General features: G+C 54.7%; 1 protein-coding gene across 8 annotated transcripts in view; it reads right to left on the reverse strand.

Moving 5' to 3' along the window:
* Window positions 1-22,278, reverse strand: part of Sfswap (splicing factor SWAP) — a 63,448-nt gene that overhangs the window by 27,035 nt on the left and 14,135 nt on the right. For all 8 annotated transcript variants that reach the window (XR_010039536.1, XM_013149029.3, XM_013149026.3 and 5 more), the window contains exons 7-9: window positions 21,144-21,279; window positions 1,595-1,838; window positions 560-691 (exon numbers count right to left, since the gene is read on the reverse strand). Coding sequence is in view for 7 of the 8 variants with exons in the window: in XM_013149029.3 (XP_013004483.1) it covers window positions 560-691; window positions 1,595-1,838; window positions 21,144-21,279 (512 nt within the window). In the remaining variant the exon portion in view is untranslated. The remainder of the gene's footprint in view (window positions 1-559; window positions 692-1,594; window positions 1,839-21,143; window positions 21,280-22,278) is intronic.

The raw sequence follows: 22,278 nt of genomic DNA on the forward strand, positions 1-22,278 counted from the left end.
CCGTGGGGAGGAACGTGACTTCACTAAGTTTTTTTGCCTTTTTGAGATAGGGTCTCTCTCACTATGCAGTTCAAACTGGCCTTGAACTCAAGTTTGTAGCCCAGGTTGGTCTCGAATTTGCAATAATCCTCTTGCCTGTAGTTCAGGTTGCCCTTGAACTTGCTATGGAGCCCAAGCTGTTCTTAAACTTGAGGGAATTCTCCTGTGGCAGCCTCCTGAGTGCTGGGATTACAGCTGTGAGCTGCCATGCCTGGCTTGTTGGGGGACTGAACCCAGGCACCCCTGGTCCTTATTTTTTATGTTTTGGGACAAGTCTTGGTCAGTCTCTAAGCTTCCCAAGCTGAGCTCTATTTTGTGACCCTCAGTCTCCCAGAGTTATGGGTTACAGATGAGTCCAGATTTTTTAAAAAAAGCAAAATAAAACCCCCAAATCATATTTACCAGACACGCTTAAAACTACTTTCCCTTTGGTGCTGGGAAGGGAACCAGCGCCTTGGCCGCGCTGCTCCAGGACCCCAGTGTCAGGCTCCAGCCCAGCACACGAAACTCTCGCTCTCACCTCTGATCGTTCTTGGCACGGACGCTGGTCTCAAATTTAAGGCCATTCCGAGCGACGTACTCCGCCAGCTTGTCAATCACAGGCTGAATGTCGGGGGGCGGGGGGATGATGGCAGCCACGGGAGCAAGTGCACTGCGGGGCAGAGGCCGGTGAGCGCCTCAGCCCCTCAGGGTCAGAGCCCAGCGCTGGGCCTCTGCACGGCCTCGATGGCCGTGGGAACACCAGAGTCGATGACATCTGTGGGGAGCCCTGAAGACAACAGCTGCCCCAACTTTAACAGGACTAACGCACCACTGTGGATGGTGACGATGGACTCTTACGGGGCACGAGAGCATGGGCAGGCTCAGGCTGCACCTACTGCACACTGCCTACCTTGAGTGACCTCTGGGGAACACACCCAGAGTGGGTCACACAGTACTTCTCTGTCACATGAGCGGCCAGCACAACTCAACACCCTTCCTGCCTGGCTTTCTCAGCACAACTGCCAAAATCACTTCTGCAGGGCACTGGGTGTCTTGCTGGCATTCTGGGACACCTCTGCTGAGTGGAAGACAAAACACTCTGGTGACCACCATGGGTGCCAGCTCATCCTGTCATCATGTGGCCATGAACTCAGAAGTGCCCAGCTTTATGAACCCTGCCTTCTGCTGACCAATGCAGGCCCAGGGCCTACCCAGTGAGGGGTCAGAGGAGGTTGGCCTTGGCGTGAAAGGACACAGTGGCAGAGGGGAGACTCCAGCTCCTGAGTAGCCAGGCCTCTTGCTAAGAATGTTCCTTCTCATTTACTGGTTCTGGGAACTGAACCTGCTGAACTACACTGCTGACCAAGCCTCACACCCACCCTTTTAAAACAAAGTCTTGCTAAGACCCTTGACTGGCCTCAAATTTGTGACCACCCCGCCTCGGCTTCCTGAGGAGCTGGCATCTCTCAGGCAACATGCCCAGTTCTGAAAACTTCCCTGTCTGTCAACCTTGCCCTTAAAGTGTGGGCACCTGAATGCTGCTGCTCCCAGGGGGCTCAGGCTGGGCACACACCTTGTGGTGGTGGTAGTGGTGGAGGTCGTCCCGCTGCTTGTCTCGGCAGTGGTTGGGGGTGGCGGTGGTGTGGTCCCAGGAGGCGGCGGTGCAGTAGTTGTCACCCCGGGGGAGTTGGACACGGTCCCCCCAGCAGGCAGCGTGCTGTAGTAGGTGGCCACGTTGATCCCCGGGGGTGGCGGCGCCAAGCAGTAGGTCCCATCAGGCAGCATGTAGTAGCTGTAGTACATTGCTGCCACGGGTGCTGCAGGGACAGTGGGGTGGCTGAGTGAGGTTGAGGTGGCCTCTGACCCTCCTCACCCAGGCAGGACACAGCACGGCCAGCAACGCCCAGACACAGTCAGGGCTGAGTGGAGGGAGAACGACTGTGGGGATGCCCAGGTGCCCAAGGACCCTCCTGATGAGACCCTGGCCCCCTGCTCAGCTGAACAGGAGGCAGGCTCTCAGGGATTACCGGCTGCCTTGCTCCTACCCAGCGGGGCCAGGTGGGCTCTAGATGGTGTCTGAGGGCACAGCCTGAGCTTGATATTCTCTGGAACCTCCCCTTTCCACAGTGGCCACGGCACCCGCCACACTGATGCTGTCTGTTTGTTTGTTATGCCCCTGCATGACACCCTTGTACGCGGGCACTGCCAGTGTCTGGCTCCCTCGTTCTCAATGGCGGGGTACACAGCTTCTATGCATTTTGTGCACAAAGGTGACACTGGGAGATCTAGGCACATTGGGTAACAGTCAACAGCCTTGCAAGCTCTAGACATTCTTCTGGATGACATTCAAAACCAGCGCCAAACACAGGCTGACGGATGTAACCAGATCCCTATTTGCTATTCTGCTGTAGAAAAGCAGGGTTCTGGCTCCACAGAGTCTAGTTTTTCCTTCACTGGGGATGGCAAAAGGATTTTCCTATGAAAGAACTGTATTTTGATTTATCTTGGTTCACTGGAAACACACAGGCTGATCCTGCACGCCAGGCAGGAGAACATGACAGACGATCAACACCACTGCTTTTATCAGGAACACACGGAGGACGACACTGCTGTCACTCTGGCTCAGGGTCACAGGGATGATGGAGACACAGGATCACCATCCTAGCTCTTTGGACGTCTCCACACTGCCCTCAGCAGAATTCCGGACCCCTAGGCGGGTGGGCGGCACAGGACTTGGAGCCCGTTGCTCACCCAGCACTAAGCAGTGTGTGGGACCAGGTGACACGCAGGCTGGAGCACAGGGGTCTACCGTGAAAGAGGGTGGCTGCCTTCGCTGACACACGGTGTCCTCGGCAGCATGGAATCCCTCCTCCCACTCGTTCCCCAGGAATGATCCAGTGGCCACAGACCTGCCTCAGCAGAGAAAGGTGAGGCTCTTCTGAAGAGCCGTGGCCCTAGCCCTGTCCCACAGGGAGGCTGGGGACACACTCCAGACACATCTCAGCGGGGGGTGGGGGGTGTTGTTGACCCTGCCCCAACCTGGCCTAGGAAACCCCAGGAAATTCCAATTATAGCGTCAACAAGTAAGGCATTCTAGTCCTAGGAGCAAATGGAAATTCCTTGTAATTTTGACCAACTATTGCCTTTTTCTTGGATGGAGTGCGATGCCTGCCCTCTGAGGAGGTACAGACATGGCACAGGGTGGACTCCGGCCCTAGGGCCCCTCCATCCCAACATGCGAACTGTAACGGGAAGGTCCCATCTAAACCGCACTCGAGCTCGCAGAGGGGCCCTCGCCATCTCAGAGTGTGGAAATCAGACAAGCCTGGACTGGAAAGGCCTCCTGGATGGACCTGAGGCCAAGTGCACAGAGAGGAGGGTGGAGAAGCCAAAGCTGAGCATCGTGCCGTGTTCACTGGCAGACAGTCGGCCACACCGGCACTTCAGCACCCTCCTGCCTCCCCCAGGATGCTGTGATCACAGGCTGCAGAGCTGAATGGAACCATAACCCACACGGTGCCACATGCCTGTGATCCTGGCACTCGGGAGGGAGGCTGAGGCAGGAGGATTGCTGGGAGTTCAAGGCCAGCATAGACTGCTCACTCTGTAACAAACAAACAAGGCAACCCCCCAAAGATGGATCTGGAAAGAACTGTAACTGCTAAAGGGGAAACTGAATCACAGCTAAAAAGAAACAAGCGCACATTTTCAGAGGACACATGTAAGAGGAACCCACGATACTGGAGTTTGTGTCTGATGTTCTTCACTTGGGGTGCCTGTATGCCACCTAGGCTGTCCACGAGACCCACGCTTCAGCATGGCTCTCAAGTAGCTGGGCAACAGGCGCTTGGGCCGGTGCCTTGCCGGAGCTGGGTGTAAGCAAGGTAAACGTGATGTCTGATAAAGCGAGGGAGGAATCTCGGTGCCCGCTGTGGTCTGAGGTGCAGGGGCTCAGGAAGGGGGTGCTGATGACTGTGCTGGAGCCCCGGAGCGGGCGGAGAAGTCACTGAGTGCCTCCCGAAGCCCCCGCTGCTTTCCTGAAGGCCAGCTCGGGGAGATAAGCAACCTGTGTCTGTGGAAGGTTGCACACAGCTTGTTTAAGCTGCATGGCAGAAAATTTGGCATTATTTTTTAAGACAATAAAAGGGTTGACCCCAGGGCTCTACATTGAGCCCTAGCCCCAGCATGCTGTATCTTGTACTTTGAGACTGGGTCTTGCTAAATTCCCCAGGCTGGGTTGAACACGTAAACCTCCTGCCTCTGCCTCCCGGAGTGCTGCGATGACAGGTGTGTTCCACCGCTCCTGACCTCTGCACACCTTCCTAACGCACAGCTCTGACAATCTGAGGGACGCTTTTCATGTGTTTGCTGGTTTGGTGCCAGCTCCTTGCCTATAGTTTTTCCCAGTTCCCAGAGGGAGGGACCATCCCTCTGCTCCCATCCCCAGCCAGGTCCCCCTCCCTGCCAAGCCTCTCTGCCTCCCTTCCCAGATCTCTAAATCATCTAGTTGACAGGCATCCTAGAGCCTGTCTGAGCTCAACAGCTTTAAATCACATCTACTCTTGATGACGTAGAAATTCTAGTCCTCAGCCTGCCGTGCCTGGGTGTTGGTGCCCTCTCAGCACCCCATCCAGGTGGCTCTGAAGTGCTGGTGTGTGGGAAGCCGCCTATGAATGGCGCCCATTTCCTGCTTCCGGATTCTTCCCGGCCTGAACAAGCCCGCCAAATTGTCATATCTGCCCAGTTACCCGTGACGCTAGCCTATCAGCTTGTTAGGCGCGCTTCTCTGTGATTGGATACTGCTTCCCCTTATAAGAGGTTGTTCCTGCCCCCAACGGCGGAAGAGGAAGCAACACTGAGGGTGGCGGACCTTGTCAGGTCCGGTTCGCTGTACGTAATAAAGTTTGAGAGCTGATCCTGCTCGAGTTTGGTCTCCTGTCTCCCGCGGCTCCGGTCATCTGGTGGCCCCCGTACGGGGAAAAAGGTAAAAGACTCAGCGACGTGCCTCTTCGGCCGGGAGGTGCGATTGCTGTCGCCTGCGGTACGACGGAGGACCTGGCCCAATAACAACGGAAGGCCGCGAGCGCCTCTTCTCTTCACCCTGATCAGCTACGTGAGATACAGCGGTTCCCGGGACAGGTGAGTACTGGGTCACCTGGGTTGGGTGGACGCACCTAACAGATTTTGAGCGCCACACGAGTGGACGCTGGTTTTTTTTTTTTTCTTTTCTTTTCCCTTTATACAGCCCGACAGGCTTTTGATAGAGCTCGATTGGAATGCTCAGAGGAGCCCGGAGCCACTGCCGATTGTGGGTCTCCGGAGGACCCTCAGGGCTCTAATTCTGATTCGGATTTGGAAGGCTCAGAAGAGGAGGTCGTCTTTGCTAAGCATGACCCTCCTACACCGTTAAAAGAGGAACTTAGGGCTCGGGAAGATAAAAAGGGGAACCAAACACCACCCTGCCCGAGCTACTCCGCCTTACGGGAAGACCTTAAGCCCTTCCGCCCTTTGGCAAGTTCGCGACCCACGATCACCCCCTTCAGGGCGCCAGGCCCCACTAAGCCCTTCCGCCCTTTGGCAAGTTCGCGAATTCAGGGCTCGGGAAGATAGCACCGCCGTGGCCGGAAGAGGAGTTGCTCCCTGGGCTGCCACCACAACCTATGGCACCGCCCTGGTTAGAGGGAGAGCTACTTCCTGGGTTGCCTTCTGCGCCCCCATCTGGGGAGGGAGGAGGACGTTCCTTCCACCAGAGGGTATGGTTGCGGCTTCCCTTTGAGTGTTCCGGTCTCCATGCATTCCCGGTACAAGTAGGAGGCAGGGGAGGAGGAGGATATTATGAGCCCTTAGAAATTAAACAACTTAAAACTATCAAGGACGCAGTTTCAGCTTATGGGCCCAATGCGCCATTTACCATGGCGCTTTTAGAGGCATTGGCAGGTCTGCTTTTAACTCCTGGAGATTGGACTCAGCTGGCACGCGCCTGCCTCTCCCCCGGACAATATTTAGATTGGAAGTCCTGGAATGAGGAATTCTGTGTAGAGCAGGCGGCAGCCAACAGGGAAAATAACCAGAGAGAGTGGAACAGGGATATGCTATTAGGGCGAGGAGCCTTTGAGGAAGATCAAACTCAATACCCTCGCCAGGTTTATGAACAAATTAGCCGCTGTGGCCTCCAGGCCTGGAGACGGCTGGCTGGAAAGGGAGAACATACGGGTCACCTTACAAAAATTATACAAGGGCAGGGAGAGCCATTTTCAGACTTTGTGGCCCGCATGCTTGAGGCCGCTAACAGGATTTTTCCAGATGCTGAGGCGGCTCACCCTCTCATAAAACAATTGATTTTTGAACAGTGCACTAAGGAGTGCCGTGATGTCCTAAGAACTAACAAAAATAGGTCCTTAGAAGAGTGGACACGCCTGTGCCGTGAATTGGGTGGCCACGGCCTAACGCCCAAAGGAAGAATATCATTGGCACTCTTTACCATAAATTTTTTAAACCTTAATCATAATAATCATTCCCCTGCCATGGAGCACAATAACCCGTCCCCGGCCGACAAAGGGCTGGTGAGATGGAAAGATATCCTTACAGGACAATGGATGGGCCCGGATCCAGTGATTAGCTGGACCCGAGGTGCGGTTTGTGTCTTCCCACAGGAACCAGGCTGCGAACCGCTGTGGGTCCCGGAAAGATTGACACGAGTAGTAAACTCCCCACCAGTTCCTGATAAAGCACAGGAGGATAAGCCCGCGGACACAAGTCAACTCGACCCTTCTGGGACCGACGCTCAGCGCCCGAGACCATCTACAAACTAAAATGTCTGGTTTGGAGCTTTTTCTATTCTGTGGGTTCCTATTAGCTTTTTCTATTCTGTGGGTTCCTATTAATCACCCCTGTGATATGCTCAGATTCCACAGAACCACCACAATATCTTTGGGGTCCTTGGCACCACCCGCCCACATTGGCACCTTTTTCGGCGGCCTCGCCCGCCTCACCCAGGGTTTACACCATCAATCAAACAGTCCTTGATTATGCTAATTGCCATGGCTATCCTAGTAGGGCTTGTGGTTATTAAATGCTTGTTAGATCGCCTCATACAAACTCAGCAGCAGGTTAAGATCACGGCTATGACAGCGATGCAAATGGCAGCAGGTGGCCCATCAGGCCAGCAGGCCGCCGCATATCTCCTTCACATTGCAGAACATCAGTTATAAAAGCTGATTGGGCAAGCCAATGACGGGTAAGACGGGAAAAGCCCTCCCGGTCAACCTAAGACAGGCTCCACTCAGATATACATGGCCTATAAGGCCAGGGGTCCCTTCTGGAGTCAAATTATTGGCATTGAGATGCGAGACCAAGGGTACTGCAGTGCCATCCGCCTCAAAGGTTGGGGGGAAGGCAGGAATGAATGTCTATATGCATCCAGGTTCGGTTCACAAAAGCCTGGCCCTGCGAAAAAATGAACCACTCACCTTGAGCATGGTCCTGGCGCAAGGATATGCACAAAACAGGGTGATGCACAGCAGGGTATAGACCTCTACATTCTCTCATGCCTCGGCCTACAAGGTAGGCCCACTCCTAGGTGTCTAACAGCAACAAGGTCATAGACACCTTAGAGGGACCTACAGACCATCCTATTTTAATAAATAAAAAAGGGGGAGATGTGGGAAGCCGCCTATGAATGGCGCCCATTTCCTGCTTCCGGATTCTTCCCGGCCTGAACAAGCCCGCCAAATTGTCATATCTGCCCAGTTACCCGTGACGCTAGCCTATCAGCTTGTTAGGCGCGCTTCTCTGTGATTGGATACTGCTTCCCCTTATAAGAGGTTGTTCCTGCCCCCAACGGCGGAAGAGGAAGCAACACTGAGGGTGGCGGACCTTGTCAGGTCCGGTTCGCTGTACGTAATAAAGTTTGAGAGCTGATCCTGCTCGAGTTTGGTCTCCTGTCTCCCGCGGCTCCGGTCACTGGTGTTCACACAGTCCTGGATTTCTCTTCCCATCTGTCCACGCCGCCCTTCTGCACAGACCCTGTCCAGGCCTCCATTCAGCCTCCATTCTGGGTGCGCCATTCCACGGCCATGCCAGCCTGTGACCAGGGCTCTGCCACCTTCCTGCATATCCTACCCCGGCCCCCTGACCCAGGACACCAGCACCACTAATGTCTTCAGCCCCTGCTTCCCTGTCCTGGCTACCACCCGCACCTGTGCCTGGTCCACAGCAGCCCCGCGTCTGCAGGCCACCTGTCCAGACCCCAGGGGTTATGACGCTGTGCCCAGGGCTGGCCCAAGAAGACCTGCATCCTTTCCCAGACAGATGTGCCCAAGATGGTGTCCAACTCACAAAGCAGGCACAGCAGGCCAACCTCAGAACCACAAAGATGACCACCAAGACTGAGCACACGGCGACATTCCCACCCACTCTCTGCAATCTTCTGCAGCAGGAAGGCCCCGTGAGGGCTGTCTGCACACAGCACTGCGTTGGATGGTGCCATGGGTGATGTGGCAAGCAAGATGCTGTGCGGTAACTCCAGGCAGGTGTGTGGACTGCACTGCCCACAGGGTGCGTGGATGATGAACTCCTGTCCTGGACAGGAAGCAGCAGCACGTGCACAGACTGCTTGTGTGTGGAACCTTCCAGTGTATCTTTTCAGATCGTGGGGGCCCTAGTGGAGACCTACAGGTGAGGGCTACCTCTACTTCCCAGAGGCCGGGCCCAGGCAGACGGGGCTGCATGTGTCCTGGCACACAGACTTCTGGGATCGCGCATAGCACACGGGGGGAGACTGTGTAAGGCAGACCCTGTGGTGACTTCAGTCTGCAAGACCATCGCCCTGAAGGAAGTGGACACATGCCCACCGGCTTAAGCCACTGGGGTAGAGAAGGCACAGCCACGCTTGTGCTGGCCACATGTGTCACACTAGCGGCTCTAGCCACCTAGCAGTGAGATGCATGAATTCCAGTCCACGGTGAAGATGGTCAGAGAAACAACAGTACTCTGGGAGGCTGAGGCAGGAGGGTCAGCGCACGCTCTAGGCAAGCCTCGTCTACACAGTGAGTTCACGACCAACCTGAACTACACAGTAAGACTCTGACTCAAAAACCCAAAACCCAAATCAAATCAACCAACCAAGCCTCCAGAAAAACAAACAAAAACCCTTCTACCCTCCCCCTCCCAGGATACCACTACCTCCCGGGTCTGTGTGAGCACACTCATGATGCTGGCACCATGGCAGGGGCGGCACACTGCCCTGAGATGCCCACACTAAATGAGGCTGGCATTTGGGCAAGTTATCTACGTTAATCTTGGGATGGAGTAGGGACTGGTAATTCCCCATTAACACGCAGACAGCAGCTATTTCTGTGTACCAAAGGCTGAAAGTGAGGGCATCTCATAGATACCAATTTTCATGACCAAACAGCCCACCTTTGGCTCCAGTTAGAACCACAGTAAGCCTTGGTGTCAGCGTTTTGGTAACAGAGGTGCTGGTGCGCACAGCCAGGTCTTGAGGTGCAGCAGCTGGGGGATCCCTGTGTGGGTTGCACCTGTCACGCCCCAGGCCAAGGCTGTTTGAGTTCTGTCTGTGGAACTCAAACCCAGAACACCTTTCTCCTCCCACATGGTGTTTGTTCTCTCTCCTCCTCCCTCCCTCTCTCTTTCTCTCTCTTTGGAGACAGGCTCTCTCCATGTAGTTCAGGCAGGTGTTGATTCACTGCATAGCCCAAGCTGGCCTCAAGGCGTGGCAATGCTCTTGCCTGTCTGCTGAAGGCTGCTAACTTTTTCGATGTCTTGTGAGACAGGGTCTCACTGGGTCACAGGACAGCACCAAGATGACTAAGGAGGCCTTGAACTTGACTTCCGAGCAGGTGGGACTGCCGGTGAGTCTCATCACCCCAGCCATGTCCACAGTTTTTATGCAGGAAATGTCACTCTCCTTCCCATCCCCCAGAACGTCACGGCACGGATCTCGTGGTTCATCCCACACCATGCCGTGCATTTTGCAATGGAGCTGGTGGATAGAGATTACCCCATTACAACAAAGAACTCTGCCCAGCGGTCTGCTAATGGCTCTCACATGTCACAACGCATCTGAGAAAACGAGTGCTAACGCTGGCCACACGACCTCATCTGCTTTATTGTAACTTCACACAACCCACTCATCCTGAAAAAGCCTCCAAGCGAAAGGAGACTTGTTTTGACATCACTGGGCTGCAACAGGAAGGCTCACTCAGAAGGGTAGGGCCCCCCTGTTGGGTCCCAGTTGCAGCTCAGACTCTCTTCTTGGTGGCCACTGAGCCTCACATAAAGTGTCCCAAGGCTCTGGTGCCATGCTAAGTTCCTGAGACTTGCTATTCAAAAGGAGCTTCTCAGAGTTCCGTACAGAGTGCAGGCAGCAGAAGGGCTGTGGGTTGGCCTGACAGGTGTATGACGCCTCCCTGGGGGCCTGATCGGGACATTTTCAGGATCCCACACAGCAGCAGCAGCATGGGGTCTTCCAGAGAGGGTGAGCAGGTTCAAGAGAATGGCTACGGGGCTTCCACAGCAGCCTGGGAGGAACATGACCCCACACCCCTGAGCTCTGCGGGTCATAGCTGAACCAGGAGGACAGGAGCCCAGTAAGCACGCAGGAAAGTCAAGCAAGCAGAAGATGAGAGGGGCAGCACTGAGCAGGGGCAGCAGCAGGCCCGTTGCCTGGCTGGCTATAACCCTGAGGCTGGAATGACTTAACATTTTCAAACAGCAGGTGAATAAACCAAACAAAACACTCTTCCACGGTGCAGAAATGACATAAAATTTACCCCTGAGCATCCACACACAAGCTTCACAATGTGTGATGTTCTGAGGCTGCCTGCACACAGAGCCGCCTGATTCACCAACCTGACCTGCCCAGGCCTCTGTGGAATGCCATGGGCTGAAACAGTGGAGGACCCAAGGACATCGTCACACGACTGCAAGAGGTCATCCACACGGGACACACAACCAATCACGCTGGTACCAAGATGGGAGTCGTGGAAGAGGCAGCTCTAAAGGGGGAGCCCACAGAGCACAGCCAGCTACTAGAGTAGGAACAGCGTCGGAGGCTTGAGGGGCCTTTCCCTGGGCTCGGCACAGGACCAGCAGGACCGGAAGCGCTGAAGGCAGCGGGATGGAGGGGCGCAGCCCTCTAGAAGGACCCCCAAGGGGGCATTCCCCACATGAAGAAGGCCAGACAGGGCCAGCAGGCCTGCAGGGGGCTGCCCCCAGCCAGCAAGGCCGGGGCTTGGGTCAGGCGCCTTTGTGCGTGGGGACTGGAGGCTGGTCTCAGTTACCAACCCCTGAGCAGAGCCCTCCTCACCAACAGCCCACAGGGGGTGAAGGAAGGAGGACTCAGTCTCACAGGCAGGCAGGCAGCAGCCAGGAACTCAGGCGAGAAGAGCCCTGAGCTGGGGAAGCACTTTGTGTCAACCTGAGAAGTTTAATGAAGCCACCGAGCAGGGGTCCAGGGCCTCACTTTGTCCTCATTCTGGGCCAAGGAGGGCACCAAGGAGGTGTGAGTGCTACCCAGGCCCTGGGCGGAGGGAACCTGCCTGCAATATAAGGGAGGAGAAGAGGCTTGCAACCCTCTCCCCTGCCTTTTGCTCTCTCTGTTTCTGCGGTCTTCTGCCAGCTAGAACTGCTGCCTCTGTACCAAGCCACCCTGCTCAGAGCCGGCTGACTGCGGACTGAAACCTCCACAAACTGCGTGCTAAACGAACCTTTCTTTCCTTAATTCTGAGTGTTGGGTATTTTGCCTCAGAAACAAGAGAAAAGTAACCAAGACAGAATTCTCTCTGGAGAAGTAGGGTCGGTGCTGTGTCTATACCTGACCATGTGGTTCAAGAGCCTTTGGAAATGTTCAGAGATGCAGCTTGCACCAGTAGAGCTGAAAGCCCTTAACCTGTGCTGTACGGGAGATTCTGGTCAGAGCTCAGGAGACCTTGACAGAAATCCTGCCAGTAAAGACCAGGCTTGGGAGGTTTCTGCTGGGAGGAACTGGATGCTGGCTGGACTCCAGACGATGTGCGTTATGGTTTGGCAGAAAGTCTGCTGCATTTTGCTTCTATCCAGAGACTCTGCCAGACACTGAGATTAAGGGCAGCAGACTCATTAAACTGGCACAAAATTTTGAGGCAGTTGAATGTTGAGGTAGTGGCATGGCTGTTATTGGGGGCTTTTAGCCAGACCTACATTGAGAATCAAGAGCAAAGAGCCCAGCAGGGTGATTTAAAATGTGAGTCTGGCCAGAAAGGAAGTTCCATTAAAGCTGTGTGCTACAAAGACAGAGCTGAGGAGATCTCGATTGTTGAGAAGGAACAGGAGAATATAAAAGATGGCCTGAGGGCATCACAAGAAGTGGCAAGTCTCCATTCTTTGCGGCCTCAAAACTGCAAAAGGGAAAGACTTTGCTATGAGGAGAAAGCTGTGGAGCATTATGCTCCAGAATGGTGGCTGCATAGGAAATCTGTTCCTCAGAGCTAGACTCAGAGTGCACAGTGGTCCAGCACTGGACTCCCTCCAGGCAACGGAGGAGAGCCTGCTTATGGCACCAGCTGGCAGCAGACACTGCCATCATCCATATGGTACTGGTTTTAGGGGCATGCAGAATACAAGAGTTTTGGAGTTAAGAAGGTTTCCACCTCAATTTCAGAGGGCCTGGGAGACCAGGAAGTGTGGGCGGTGTGTGAGGTGGTGAGGACGAAGCCGAAGGTGCAGTGGAGACACCAGAAGTTTGGATCATCTAAGCAAACCTGCAAGGAGGGAGCAAAGCCAGCCCAAGAGAAGCCGTGGGAGCTGTAACCACTGGAAAGCCACAGCACTGGAGCCACTCAAGCCCTCTGGAGCCCACATTTGCCAGAGATTGCTTCAGATGCTGCACATGGAACTACAGGACTTAATGTTTGCCCTGCTGGATTTTGGACTTGCTTTGGTCCCAGTCCTCTGTATTCCTGTTTGCAACTTTTGGAATGAAAATAAATGTTTATCTTGTGCCACTGAATGCTGGAAGTGTTTACTTTTCCATTTGTACAGGGGCCTGCAGCTAAGAGTGCCTTACATCTGAGAGGAGACTGGGACTTGGACTTTGAGCAATGTGGAAACTGTTAGGACTCCTGCAGATGGACTAAGTGACTTGGGCATAAAGGGATGTGCATGAGTCTTTGGCGGACCAGGGGAGAGGTGTCATGGTTCTAATGTACTGTAACATTGACAGACTTAGGATCAGTTGGTTCTTAAGGACTGTTAAACGTGTACCAGTTGTGAAAATGTAAGAATAAGCATGTCTTTACATCTGGAGACAGTTTAAAGAAATGAGTGTAGCTGCCAAGTAGAGAGGGGCTGGATTTTAACAGCTTGAGAAGTGTAGAAGTTTACTGAAGTGACTCAGCAGGGCCCACAGGCCTCACTCTGTAAACTCCTCTTCCTGGACAAGAGGAGGGCACAGAGGCCGTGCGCGCCAGGCTGCACCTGCCCTGGGAGTGGTACCCGGCTTAACAGTTTAAGGGCGGAGAAGAGGCGTGCTCTTTGCCCGCCACTCTGCTCTTGCTTTGCTGGGTGCTGCCTTGAGCTGTTGCCCAGCGCCATGTCACCCTGCTTTCGAGCCAGCTGACTATGGACTGAAAGCTCCAAAAACTGCGAGCTCTGTCTTGGTAAGGAGAGAAAAATAACTATGACAGGGACCAACGTCTTCCACTTTCACATTTACTGTCAAAGATAAAAATGCGTAACATGGAAGACAAACTTACAATCACGACCTCTGAATCTTTTTCTTGACTATAAAGGAATCTTTCAGAACTAAGTTTTTTTTGGAGACAAGGTCTCCCTATATAGCCTAGGCTGCCCTTGAAGTCTCCATTCTCCTGCCTCAGCCTCCCGAGTACTGGGGGAATTTAATTCTTTTCAATACTACTTCACTGTGGTTCTGGATTAGACGTTCTTCTGTTGAGCCCAAGTAAAACAGAGGCAGCTTTCCCTCTAACACAAACTCTCCAGTGACACACTCGTCAAGACTCGTGTACAGGCTGAGGCAAGAGGCTCCTCGTGCCCACGGTCTCCCAGGCTGAAGGCGGCCCGTGTGCTGTCTTCCACCTCTCCCAACTTACAAGAAAACGATTTTAAAAACTGATAGAGCCTTTACACCATCACAAAAAGCATGGCTGGCTTACCGTGAAGAGTATCTCAGTACTACTGCCTCCTCCATAATTATTCTCACTTGTTATAGCAAAAGACAACTAAGTCATAACCAAAAATAAAGAGCACAAAAGCAGCTCGCTATCAGACTCACACTTTTACATATCTGTATTTAAACACCTTCTACAAAAATGCTTTTAAAATAAAAATAGATCTCTTCCCAGGTTTCCAAAACCTAGGAAAACCTCTACCTAGAGAGTAAACACCAGAAATACCAGTGTCCACCCTGGGGCAGGTTAAACACCAAGGATGTGAAGGCACACAGGACCACTGCACCCACCCACCAGCACTGGCTCAGAGCTCAGGGCTCAGGGCGCAGGGCACAGGGCTCAGGGCTCAGGGCTCAGGGCTCAGGGCGCAGGGCTCAGGGCGCAGGGCTCAGGGCTCAGGGCTCAGGGCTCAGGAGGCTGCTGCAGTTGGAACACAGGCCCAGGCTGCCGAGCCACGTGTGGGCTGCACGTTAAAGCTGCAGAGCCGTGAAGAATGGACTCACAATAAGCACTGAACACAGATCTGCATGTCTCACAGAAGTTGCTAAGGCACACCGTGGGAAATCCAGGCAGCACAGGAGGCCAGCCCCATGGTGCAGCTGCGCCAGCCATCCACGGGCCCTCTCACACGCTCCCCTCCTCCCAGGGCCAGCTCAGGCTGGCCCTCTCCCAGGGCACCGTGCAGAGCTCGGAGGCTACCTCAGTCCTCTGCCACTGCTCAAAGCCCTGCAGATGGGACTGTCCTCACAGCTGTGCCCGCCCACACACTGCTACCTGACACATCTGCAACCTGCTGGGGACTCGGGCTGCCTCAGTGACAGCCACAGAGGCACCACAGCTGCCTGCATCTTCAGTTTCCACTGCTGACACTTGAACCCGTGCCTGTGAAATCCTGTCCCCCGGCCTAGTGCCTGCCTCTCGCTCGGGCGCTACACAGCAGTGGAAGCTCCCACTGCTCCCACTCCCGTCTTCCGCTCACCTCTGAACCGCCCACACTGCAGGCCTTTCCCCTTGGACTGTCAAAACCGATGCACAGCAAAGGTCACCTCCCTGCACTCTCAGCAGTGTCTCCCTCCTGCTATTTCATACAGTACAGACACTGTGCTGACTGTGGCTTAAACAGAGGACCAGCTGGGCATGGTGATGCACGTCTAGAATCTCAGCATTGGGAGGCTGAGGCAAGTGCGTCACTAAGAGTCAGAAGCCAGCCTGGCTATAAAGTCAGCTCAATGCCAGCCTGAACTGCATAGTGAAACTATGTCTCAAAAGGACAAAACAAAAACAAAAACAAAAACCAGAAGATTCTTGTCAATCACGGAGGTGAAAATGTTTAATCTTGGTACTTGGGAGGCTGAGTCAGGAAGGTCACAGCCTCAACTACACAGCAAGACTGTATAAAAATGAAAACAAAAACCAACATAAAATCAAATCTTTCTCCTCAAGTGTGAGTTCCTTGCAAAGAGTTCCCACACCTGGCGCTTCCGCCTGTACGTGGCTGCTGTGTTACCACAGGGGAAGGCCTGTGGTAGGGGTGGCGAGCCTGCAGCACACATGCCGCAGCTGGCTGTTACCACTGGAATCTCTAAGGCTTTGCCACTGCTGCCAGGGGAGACGCTTCCTGAGACCCTGTCCTGCTGGGGCGCTGGCTCCTGCTCATCCCTCCTTGCCCCATGAGTTGAAGGCTCCACTTGCTGGGCGGTTGGTGCAGGGCAAGGAGTGCAGCTCTTCCTCAGAAGATGAGGGCTTCTGCTTTTAGCAGTACTGGTTTTCACTTCCACTGCTGTGTCCAGCAAAGCCTACTGGGCCCAAGTACTTAATTCAAGTGTATGCAAACATGCAATTTGAGTGAGAAAAGAACTCTTGTTTCTGTGGATATGAAGCTGAACGCTTTGCAAGATTTGGATAAAATACTGTGCTTCACGCAGGCTGCAGTGCAAGTGGAGAAGGGAGAAGCAGCTGCCAAGGCCTTGAAATACCGAGCTTCCAAGGCAGGGCCCGGCTGCAGGGCGCTCTTGGCTCCACTCTGACAGAGATCACAAGGCAGGCGGTGCAGCTGTAGTGTGCGGTGGTTCAGGCCCAGGCAGCGCCCCCAGCCGGCCCCAGTCACACATCTGCAGGCTTGAAGGGCTCCTACAGTGACCCCAGGTTCTATTGTCTGGGGTTAACCAGCGGTATTTTGCCCTTTATTATGCTTAGTATTCCCACCTTCTAGCTCATTGCTTTCAGGATAAAATAGGCCCCGTATGAACCCACTCCAGGTTTCAATGCATCTTACCAACATGGAGCCTTTATTTTTTTATTTTTTGTCTTTTTGAGAAATGGTCCTGCTATGCAGTTCAGGCTGGCCTAGAGCTTACTTTGTAGCCCAGGCTGGTCTCAAACTCACAAGGATCCTCCTGCCTCAACCACCCTAGTGCTGGGATTACAGGCGTGTGCCACCATGTCCAGCTCAACGTGGAACCTTTAAGGTTCCTAAGACGTGGTACGCACTGTGAGCATTTCTACCCAGGAGATGATAGATTAATGCCCTGACTTCACAAGAGGGAAACTGAGGCCCAAGGCTCCCGGAGGCTGTGCTGCCCATCAACGCACAGGACTTCCTGGGTGCCTCTCCCACAAGCTTCCCCACAGCTTCCCCAGCATCCAGACCCCTTGCACTGCTTTCAGTTGGGGAAGCCCTGCTTGTCCCTACATGGCCTGACCCTGGCCCTGACCCCATGCCTTGCCTGCCTCTGCAGTGGCCAGTGGGGACAGTGGGCTGTGGGGCTGCGGGAGGAGTGTCGTGCTCATCACACCCCCGTGTGCCACTTGGGGAAGGCCTCACTGACCCCCATGTTGGTGACACATACACGCCTGCTTGCAGGGTTGAGTGTGCTTAACAAGCACGTGAACACAGAGATACACCTTGCAACACCCACGGCTCCCACAAGGCCCTGAAAACCCCGTGTCCTGTGGAAGGTGTGGGTACCTTGCCCACCAGGACAGATGTGGCTGTCACTCTCGTGATACTCCCCAATCCTGGGGTACGCAGTGCCTAGACAGACACTAGGCATGCTGTGTACTGTACTCTGCAGCACACGCCCTGGGCCAGCCAGGTGCAGTGGGGACCTTTGGAGCCAGCTCGACTCCCACACAGCCGCTTCCTGGTCACAGCAGCCTTCTCGTCCCCTGGCAGGTTCTTCTTAAAGTCGTCTGGGGCTCAGTCTTGACCAAATGAGACCATTCTCCCCTTCCTGAGGACCGAAAGTCCACTGTTCCACTAAGTCGAGGGGAAAGGGTGGTCCTGTGAAGAGCCATTGTGCCCGGACCCGATCAGGTCCTGGATGAGGTGAGGGTGATCAGTCCATACCTGGACACAGGGCCCTTTCCAGGACCGCTGCATTACACACTGGGGTCAAACCTGTCGGAGTTTGGTTGGGGCCTTGTTTCTATCCAGAAAGTCAGGTTTTGGCATCTGGAAGACAGGCCCTAGTGCCTGAGGTCTGCTCAGCTCAGGGTCACGCCCTGGTCTGCTGCAGGCACGGTGGTGGGCTTCTCTCTTGCTCTGTCCAGGCTGACCCTGCTTTCTGCTGCTCCCTCAGGGCAGGGCGTCTCATACGATTCACCTGTAGGCGCTGCACAAGGCCTTGCAGTACGCACTGCTCCTACACAGCTGGATGCGACACCCTGAGATCACCAAAGTGCCCTCCTTGCTCCATGGGCAAGAAGTGAGCACGAGACACACTGATGAACACAGAAACATCCCTGGTGTCACCACCCTGTCCCAGGGAGACCTTGCCCTGGCCCTGCAGGCACAGCTCGTTTCAACCCAGGGCTGCAGTCTAATGCGGGTCACACGCCCATCCCCCACCCGGGTGTCTGCTCCTTGTGTCCACAGCGGTGTCCACTGTACAGCACCTTGCTCTTGGAAGAGCAGTCAGGGCAGCAGAAGGTCTTGGCTCCACACGAACCTGAGCCCATGTCTCTGCCTAGGCCAGTCTTCCAAAAAGTGACCACTATCTTAAGCAATTTTTAACATAGCTTTCTTCCTAGTAACTTTCTGGTGTACCTTCCCAGGTGGAAACTCACCAATCAAGCAAATGAGAAAACTGTTTAACTGCCTGTGAATATTACGCCCCTTCTGTACGAAGTGTTTCAGGAAACCAGAAGGCTATGCTCGCCCAAAGAATGCAAAGAACACGAGCGCATGCCACAAGTGAGGTTCTGTACGAGACCCCGTGGCAACACTCCCACCACAACCCCCAGAGGGAGAGGATGACCTGGCACGGTGTGGTGTGCGTGTCTGCCCCACACTCCATCCAGATCCAGTCTTTACAGCCACTCAGGCTCCCTGCTTCCTGTCAGGCCAGGTAGAGTGGACAGCAGTGGGCCCTTCCCTGCCATGGGAAGCAGGGTCCTGGGAGAATCTGCAGATGCAACCTCTATGGAGGGTGGGACCAGGTCATGACTGCCTGTCCTTAGAGCTCCAAGCCCCAGAGCTACAAATGACCTATGACCTTCAACAGAGGGAGAGAAAGGACCCAGTGACCATTCACAAAGTAAAGAATTCAGAGAGAAACCACCACGCCACTGCTCTATAGAGGTGACTGAGCCCTGCCGTGCTCCAGGTGGCACCCCTGCCTACAGCTGTAAACGCAGCTGAGCTCTTGCTGGCAAATGGACCAGGCGCACTTAGCAGGGAACTAACCGAAGCAGCGCCGGTCTCCTGCCGCTGCATTTCAGCACCCGGGCCATCACCGGCAGCTGCAAAGCAACTGCGTTCTACAGCAGGCCTGAGGTTATGGGCTCCTCCCAAGGGCAACTGATAACTGGCCAATGGCCAGCCAGAGAGGACGCCTGAGTCCACAGGCGTTTCGCCACAGTCCTACCCAGCAGCAAGGTCGTCGGAGGCACAGCAGCTCACAGCAGGATGCGCCATCAGAACCAGGCAGTCTAGATGGCAGCAGAAACAGCTGGCATGCAGGGAGGAAGGTGGGCGTGCCACAGCTGCACCCCAGGACACGCCCTTCCGACCAGTATGAGACAGAGCTCTTACCCTGTAAAGGATCACGGACTCTAACCCCAGCACAGGTGTTTCCTGACTTCGAGGTTTCACTGCCATTCAGACCCCCAAGTTCAGCTCTAGCTCTCTAGGGAAACTGCAATCAGGCCACCTGCACCTGTCCCACCTCTGACTTTAGGGACCCTAGAGAGGCAGCTGTGCTTCTGGTGTCCCCTGGGGTAGAGGCAGCAGCAGGCATCTGGAGCCCATACCTCTCATGTCCAACCCAGCTGATGCCCTGTTCATGCACACATGCATCTCTTGTGGTGAGAAAAAGCAGTTCGGGGAGGCGGCGGCAGTGGCAGTGGCCAGGGCTGCACAAGCCAGTGCCGGAGCACAGCCATGTACCAACCAGGGTCTGCCCAGCCCTCGAACGCCCTGACCCACCCCTCAGTCCCAGCACAGGATGACGTGTCAGAGCGGCCACTCCTGGCCAGCACCACCATCTTACTCGGCCATGTGCCGCACCATGATGAGCTGTGTCCAGCTGTGCCTGAGTTTTTCCTGTCCTCCTCCACAGCAGTGCCGTGGCTGCAGGGACAGCATCCACACGCAAGCACGCTGTGTCTGCTGTGAGCAAAATCCAGCACACGCTGGCTGGACACAGTCAGCAGGGAGTCGGGCAGGGACACGTCCCTTGGTACCGGGCTGGACTGAATGTCGCCACAGACAGCCTTCCATGGGCCTGCTAAAGACATGCCCTCGCTCCCTCTCTCAAGACTTGATCTGATCACTTAAACTATCCAAGCTTCTCTGAGAGGTTTTCTGGGGACACATGCAGAAAATTCACAGATGTAACTGATTTTCACAGTCTGAGAACATCAATTTAGCACAGCAAAATGATACCAGAGTGTGCTGGTGCAAAGCAGGAGGCACAAAAGCAGCCGCCGCACTTTGCAGGAGCTGGTGCGGGGCAGGGTTGCCCGCACCCAAGAACAGAAGTCGGCCACTCAGGGTCGGGTCAGTGCAGGGCCAGCTGATGACCAGCCCAGCTCCTGCTTCAAGGGAGCATCTTCCCTGGTTAGCGCTTAGCTCCAAACATAATTAGAAGAGGCCACAAGCATCCGATTCAGCTTTCAGGAAACATCTTCAGGTAATTAAAAAGATAAAGAACAGCTATCAGCAAGAATCGGACATGCAATTTGCGGCACACATTGCAGCAGGTTTTAAACACCCCAGGTTCCACACCCACAGGCACTCCTGAGCTCAGGGAAAGCATTTGGGAAAATTACACTGATACTATCCAAACTTTCTTCCTGGTTACTCCTTAAATGCTACAGCATAATAACTACTGAGCAACATCAGCTCCGTTCTAGGTGCTCTAAGTCCCCTGGAACCAAGGACCCCCTCCTGGATGTAGAAGGGCTGCTGCACACTGCCTCACACCACGCCTCTAACCCTCTGGGCGGAGGGTGCTGAGCACACCCCGCACCCGTCCTTTTCGTTCTTCCTAACACAACTCTGCCTGCCCAGTCCTGGACATCAACACCAGTGTCCTGCTATACCGTGTACCACAAACCAGCGACGGCCCAGACAGCACTAAGGGCCCACACAATGTCTGCTCTCCCTGGTCCTCACACCAGCTCCGTCCTCTTAAGGCAGCAATGGACTAACTGCTGCATCACTCCCCAGCCTGGACTGCAGGGAGGAAACCACACGACACCACTGCAGCTCACAGGGTTAAAGGACGTCGCGGTGCGGTTTTCAGGACCAGCCAGCACCGGCCTTCTGCCCTGGACCCTGCCCTCCCTCCTTCCTGGAGGGCAGAGCCATGCTGGGAATGGGGCCGCCCGGCGGCCTGACCAGTCTTCACACTTCCCTCCCGGACCCCCGACTGGCGAGGTGGTGCTGCAGGGGTGACGCAGGTCAGGGCGGACGCAGAGAGTACTCACAGTCGGCCGTGTACTCCACCTGGGAGGGCTGAGTGGGGGCGCCATCTGCAGCGTGCGGGGTGGGGGCAGAGCTGTCAGCTTGCGCTTTTCGCACCAGGGCTGCCAGGGGGTGGTCTGGGTCCACCACCTTCAGGGGCTAGGACAGAAAAGACAGCGCCTTAGTGTCTCCTGTGCCTGAACATGCACGTGCGTGCGCACACGCACACACACTCTCTCTCTCACACTCAGAGTGACAGCAGCCAGTGCCAAGGTAGAGTCACCTAGGCAGGACAGAGAGTAAGGGGTCACATGCACAGTGGTGGCCAGCCAGACAAATCAGGAACCTAGACCGTGTTTCAGAAAAAAGGACAAGCATGGCGGGGATGGAGAGCCATGGGAAGGCCCTGGGTTCAATCCCTGGTACAGCAGTAAGGACCCAGGAGAGTGGGCTGGAACGGCGGCCTGTACACGGCACTGCTCTGCAGGGATGTCTGCCTGGCCACCACCTGGCCAAGCCCAGACCAACACCCCTTTGCTCTTGACCCCCAAGCCAGGGATAAGGGTCCTGGGACCACTATGTCCTGGCTGAAACCCTGCCCTCCTTTTACCTCTTGGACCTCAGTCAGAGCCCCACACACCCAGACTGTCACCCTCTGCTCATTCCTGGAGCAAGCCTCACACCCCAGAACCAATGTCCCCATCCCTCTGGGGGCAACAATGTGGAGCCATGGGCAAGTGCTCAGCTGGCCCAGAAGAGCTCTGTAAGCACCTGGCTTCATCTCCGCAACAACGGCTAAGCAGAGGAGGAGGGCGGCAGGCCTAAACTCCCAGTGTGAAGTGTGAATGTCCCAACTCAAAGAAAACTTCAAACTTTGTCCTTCCTTACAGAAACTTCTGTTTATATTTATTTACTTTTGAGACAGGGCCTCACTATGTAATTCAGCCAGGCCTCCAACTCATGGCAATCCTCCTGCTCAGCCTCCCAAGTGCTAAGATTACAGGCATGTACCACCAAACCTGGCCAGAATTTTGGATTTTGTGTTTTGTCTCTTTTTTTTTTGACACAAGGTCTCTATGCAGCTCAGACTGGCTTTGAGCCCACTTTGTAGCCCAGGCTGGTCTTGAACTCGAAATGATCCTCCAGCCCCAGCCTTCC

This window comes from Cavia porcellus, unplaced genomic scaffold (genome assembly GCF_034190915.1).
Source record: "Cavia porcellus strain 051 isolate PalLab524CR breed Dunkin Hartley unplaced genomic scaffold, mCavPor4.1 scaffold_16, whole genome shotgun sequence".
Taxonomy (NCBI): Eukaryota; Metazoa; Chordata; class Mammalia; order Rodentia; family Caviidae; genus Cavia; species Cavia porcellus.